Here is a 5,886-nt window from a genome sequence, read left to right as displayed (position 1 = left end):
TTTCTGCCTAGTTTTGCCTGTCTGTTTTCCTGTTTCTTGGTTTTCTTGTTTTTTGATCATTAAATGTTTGACTGCATTTGGATCCAAACTCGCCTTTGCCTCATCACGACAGCAGATGAGGAGCTTCAATTTAAACTGTTCATGTTGTTTTCTGTAGTAAGCCTTTCCTTGATAGTGTTAATATTAAGGTTTAAGTTCCAGTTTTAATCTCAATAATCAGGTATTTGTTGTATTGTGCTCTAGTGTAAATGTTTATAGTGCATTTGCAGTATTAGGCTATATTGTTGTAAGAGGTGACTTGATGTTAATTTCAGATTTATTATGTGTGACTCTCATATTTAAAATAGCCTGGATCATGCCTTGAGAACAGGCATGTGTATCAATCAACAGAGGAGCACACACTTACAGCAGCAGCAAAAATAGAATATCACACACAGAGTGCTGGCAAGCCACAAATATCCAGTGGCATTGGATACTACCTGAAAGAAATTTATACTTTGTGTATAACAAAATCATATAAGTACCTTCTACCTGTACCTGTATTTACAAGGTACATATATTACATATATACAGAATGTAATGTAAATCTATGTAATTATTTTCAAAAAGTGGCCCTTAGTGAGGTTATTTATTCTTAATGTCTTATGAAGGTCACCTGTTTTTCCATTGCACCATGTGCATTAAAGGAATGTTGCACCTCCCACTGCTAGGAGTACTTCCTTTCTTGTGTTGTGTTAAAAGCTTGTGCTCTCTGAGTCATACACATCCATTACCACAGAGGCACTTCAGTTCTGTACTTATACTGAATACTATGTGCAGCAGTGGATTAATCATAAGTTCGACTCAGGAGTGTCAATCTTTTGGCAGAACAATAAAAAAGGTCGAGGTAGACAGCACTATGACCAAAAGCTGTGCCAAAGTGAACATGGGAAGACAAGACACTATACCTTCAGGCTGGCTGCCTGAATCCCTTTCCAAAAAAAAAGAAGAGAAGGAAACAGAGAGAAACAAACCCCTGGACATGCCTCAAGTTTTCAGTGATCAGGTGACTGAGGACTGTAATATTAAAACAGAGATGATGAAAAAAAAAATAACACCAAAACACAGCGAGGGAAACCATGAACTGGTGAGATCCATCAAGGATAAAATCCATGCTGTCTCAGGGGAGCCAGGAAACTTCATGAGCAATGATTCTCTTAACAGGATACACCACTGTAATGAGAAGATAACTGGACAGAAGAAAGAACAAAAAAAGGAGTCATGTTGCAGTAGCCCAGATTCAGAGAATGGTGAACTTGGGGAAGATGCAGCTCTAAGTGACAACAATCAAATTGACGTCAAAAAGAACACACTTATTAACAGACCCAAGGTAAATTGTGTGATTTTCTTTGTTAGTTCACTAGTATTTCCACACTGGTGCAGTTAATTGAAGAAAATGGGGCCATTAATTGTAATTAATAAATTGTTTAAAGCAAAGATAATGAATATAATAAGGTTTTAGTTTATCAGTAGAACTGTATACATAAAAATTAAACATCCCAATCCATATTTTCTTCAAACAAAGCATTCCACTGTTTATGACACTATAATTCTGAACTAACTCTAAAACGTTTTTGTTTCATAGAATAATTTGTGAGTAAATACGTTTGAGTTTTTAAAGTGGCATTCAAAGTATAATGCATGGCTTTCTGTACTCAAGTAAATGAAGTGTCAGTCTGCCAGGCTGGGACAGGCATCTCTAATTTCATATGATACATTCCCTTGTGTGTATATCAGTAGTTGGAATCAATTTAACACTTAATGAAAAATATTGTTATTATATATTTTTTGCCCATACCTTATGGATTCCTCATTGGCTTAGCAGCTTCTTGTACCATTGTATGTCAGTTTTTCAGAAGATAGAACTTTAGTACTCACTATTGGTTTTACGTACTTTTTTGTTGTATTTGGAATTAGTCAAAGCATCTGGAAATTGTTTGTACTTCTGATGTTCAGTCGTGACTTGTAGTTATTCAAAACTGAGACTGAATGTCTTTAATTTAGGTATATATGCACTCTTAGAATCAATTGTCTTATAAGTTCATTAAAATGTTTGCTTGATTAAAATATGATTAGCTACTGATTAGCATATGCTTTGTCATTGTATTAATTTCAGATTAAAGTGACCACAATGGGGGACCTGCTGAACAAATGGAAGAAATTTTCCGAGGAGCATGTGGAGGGTCAGAAACTCAACCCTTTTAGTGAGGACTTTGATTACGATCATGCCATGGCTGTAAGACTCCATAAGGGACAACTGGGCTATGGGCACCCCAAAGAGGGCTCTAAAACAGCCCAGCGAGCTGAACGTGCCAAGAAACATATCCATCAAGAAATGAATGAGATGTGCTACATAATCCGCGATATGGGACAGATGGACAAGGAAGGTCATATTTATGTCACCTTTGGTCGACTCTTTGATCACTATGTCAAGATCTCTGATAAGGTGTTGGGGATTTTGCTTCGATGCCGCAAACACAAGATGGTGGACTTTGAAGGTCAGATATTATGGCAGGGGCAAGATGATGATGTTAAAATCAGGCTGCTGGTGTGAGGAAATTTGGAATGCTGAAAATATATCAGTATTTATTTATTTATTTGTTTGTTTGTTTGTTGTATATGAACCATTTAACTATGTGGTGAAACCAAAAGGTAAAATGCAGAGGTATAAATGACAGCCTTGTTTGTAGGACAGTTTTGTTTATTTCTGTCAGTTTTTAAAAAATATACTTCAGTTGTTTTAATTTAAATAATGCTAGTCTGTTCCCATTAGCACTTGATAATAAAATTAATAAAAATTAATAAAACATTTAAGATTAATAGACAGATTAAAACATTAATAAATGAATAGGTATAAATACCAGCACTTTCAACATCATCTGTGATTTCTGGCTTTACTACAGTTCTATATATAGTAGCTATATATATATATATATATATATATATATATATATATATATATATATATATATATCTGACACAATTTGATTCACGATTCACATTATAGAAGCACAAAGGATTAACTTCTTGTTTAATTATTCTTTTTCCTCTTGCAAAAGTTTAGTATAATGAATTTAGTTTGTTCTGTTTAGAAGTTTACTTAGGATGAATGATTGAACCTTATAAATGTATTGCAGAAAAGAAAAATTTGTGAAATACATTTTCAAGTTTAATTAAAAAAAGTACACATTCAAAATGTTAATTTTCAATACTTTTATAGGCCAAATTCTGTTTGCATAAAGTACAAATCACATAAATCATCATGAATTCATAATGGAAATGTTAGCTAAAACTAGTGTAACAGGCACACCAAGATAGAATTTGTTCTCAGCACTATGTTCCTTAGTAAGGCTATTATTTAAAATATCTATGGAATTTCTCTGTATTAGTTTATTGTTGGTTGTTTTTTTTTCATATTACAGATTATTAACAATAAATTAATAATTATTTATGACAAGCAGCAACTTATTTTGTATGCAGGAAGTTAGAAGAAGAAGTAACTTATTTTGTAAACATTTCACAATACTAATATTACCTGACAAATGTAAAAAAAAAAAATAATTTTAGTGAATTACTTTGGTATAAGAGGAATAAAAGACAAGAACAACTACAGTTTTCATTATTTTCCTTTAACAGCACAAAACAATTTTTGTTTAATTGTAACCCCTGACATTTTAACACTAGGTCGTTTGTAAGTGCTTCTTTAATATTGTACAGCCTCTTTAAGAGGGTGGGGTATCTCATGCACCCATCCTCAGTGGAGATCATAAAGAGCAACAAATTGGTGTTCATCTGGCAGAGAACTTCACCTGGTCACACAACACCAGCTCCATCAGCAAGAAAGCCCAGGAGAATCTTTACTTCCTATGAAGGCTGAAGAAAGTCCAACTCCCTCCCCCATCCTGACCATGTTCTCTTAAGAGCATTCTCAGCAGCTGCATTACTGTCACTTTATGAATCAATAAGAATCTATGTTTACAACACCACATATTAAAACTCTGATAAAATGCTGTTAATTCACAGACACATTAATGCTGTTTTGCACAAAATGTCAGTGCTCTTATTGAAAGTGTAGGGCACTCTACTGGGGTAGGACACCACAGAGATGGGAATTAGGTGCAAAACACAGTCTGCTTTTATTTAAGGTAGGGTGCAGCAGTTAAAAGTTAGCAAATTTTTGCTGAGAGTTTTGGCCTCGGTGAGGAGATCCAAGGGAGGTCCACAGCCGAGGGAGGGTTGGGAGTTCAACCAGCGGTGATGGGGAAATGAAGACCCAGGATCAAGGCACAGGTTCATCAGGCATGCAAAGTGTTGTTCAACTGGAAAATTCTGTGAGGGAAACAGCAGAGGAAAACCTCTTCCGGACTTACATCATCAATCGTGAATTTCTACCCCTGGTTGGAGTCTCTCTTCGCTTGGTGTGCACTCTGCCATGGATTGATCTGCATGGTCAGCCAGTGACTCATGTGATTGTTGTGAATGGGGCTGCTTGATTGTCATGCCTTCTCTTGCGTCAGTGAAGGTTGTAGTCAGGACTTCATCATCAATCATTTAAAGACTTTGGCAGGAAGGAATTAGTGTTGGGTCAGTGGGCTATCCCCAAACTTTTTCCACAAAGTTGGGAGCATAAAATTGTTCAAAATGTCTTGGTATGCTGAAGCATTACAAGGTTTTTTGGTGGAACTAAGGAGCAAAACCCAACCCCTGAAAAACTAATCCCCCTTCCAGACAGAGAATGATCATTCATCACTCCAGAGAACATGTCTCCACTGCTCTTGAGTCTAGAGCCGGCGTACTTTACACCACTGAATCCAAAGATTTGCATTTTACTTGGTGATGCAAGGCTTGGATGCAGTTGCTCGGCCATGGAAACCCATTCCATGAAGCTTTCTATGCACTGTTCTTGAGCTTATCTGTATGTTAATCTAACAGAGTTGTGTATCTATTGACTCTGCAGACGGTTGAGGACTTCTGCGCACTGTGTTCATGGCTGAGTTGCTGTTGTTCCCAATTGCTGCTTCTTGTTATAATACCAATTGTTCCAACTGTTAAAGTACCACTAACAGTTGGCCGTGGAATATATAGTATTGAGGAAATTTCATGCATGTCTTTGGACCGGGGGAGGAAACCGGAGTACCCGGAGGAAACCCCCGAGGCAGAATAGTACCTGGAGGAAACCCCCGAGGCAGTATTCTCCCCGGGGAGAATATGCAAACTCCACACACACAAGGCGGAGACGGGAATCGAACCCCCAACCCTGGAGGTGTGAGACAAACGTGCTAACCACTAAGCCACCGTGCCCGCCTATTATAAACAAACAGTCAAAACACTTCTGCCCCCAATTCTTTGTGAGATTTACATGACACCACATTCAAAATTCCAACTATGTCCTATTGAGATAATTATGTGCAGGCCATTTCCAACCATTTTCAGGTGACCTGGAGGTGATTGTGATTAATCTCAGTGATTGAGAAATTGACAGATTAACAGTGTATAATCTAATGTCTCTGCCTCTCTCCCATCTCCCATTTTTTCCCCCATTTTTTCCCCCAGATTTTTACTGTTCTTGTACTAGTACTGTGCTAGTAAAAAATCTCTTCTCTATTCTCCTTAACAAGTACCTTCAGAGAAAGGAAAAACTCAGCAACTAGGTTTCACTTCTGTCTGGACATGACCACCCTCTGGCCTTTGTCATATGCATCCTTAAAGGGTGACTATTGGGGCTGTGTATGAAAGAAGTATAGAAAAAGAAAAATTCTATAAGAAAAATTAATAAAAATAATAAGAAGAAAAAATAAGAATTAAATAAATAAATGAATATATACATTTAAAGTTTAATATAAATTT

General features: G+C 36.5%; 1 protein-coding gene across 1 annotated transcript; it reads left to right on the top strand.

Annotated features, from left to right (window-relative positions):
* Positions 1–779: 779 nt before the first annotated feature.
* On the top strand, positions 780–2,942 carry abraa (actin binding Rho activating protein a). The gene is made up of 2 exons (XM_060867147.1): positions 780–1,369; positions 2,156–2,942. Exons 1-2 carry the CDS (start codon positions 812–814, stop codon positions 2,591–2,593), a joined length of 996 nt encoding a protein of 331 aa, XP_060723130.1. The 5' UTR covers positions 780–811; the 3' UTR covers positions 2,594–2,942.
* Positions 2,943–5,886: the final 2,944 nt, after the last annotated feature.

Source organism: Tachysurus vachellii, chromosome 4 (assembly GCF_030014155.1).
Source record: "Tachysurus vachellii isolate PV-2020 chromosome 4, HZAU_Pvac_v1, whole genome shotgun sequence".
NCBI lineage: Eukaryota > Metazoa > Chordata > Actinopteri > Siluriformes > Bagridae > Tachysurus > Tachysurus vachellii.
Note: the sequence above shows the minus strand (reverse complement) of the source record. Positions and strands in the feature narration are given on the sequence as shown.

What these genes read in the sequence shown, in the direction of transcription:
- abraa (XM_060867147.1), top strand. Translation starts at nt 812, where the DNA reads ATGTGCAGCAGTGGATTAATCATAAGTTCGACTCAGGAGTGTCAATCT. An exon ending in CACTTATTAACAGACCCAAG is followed by an intron (nt 1,370 to 2,155) that starts GTAAATTGTGTG and finishes TATTAATTTCAG; the next exon opens with ATTAAAGTGACCACAATGGG.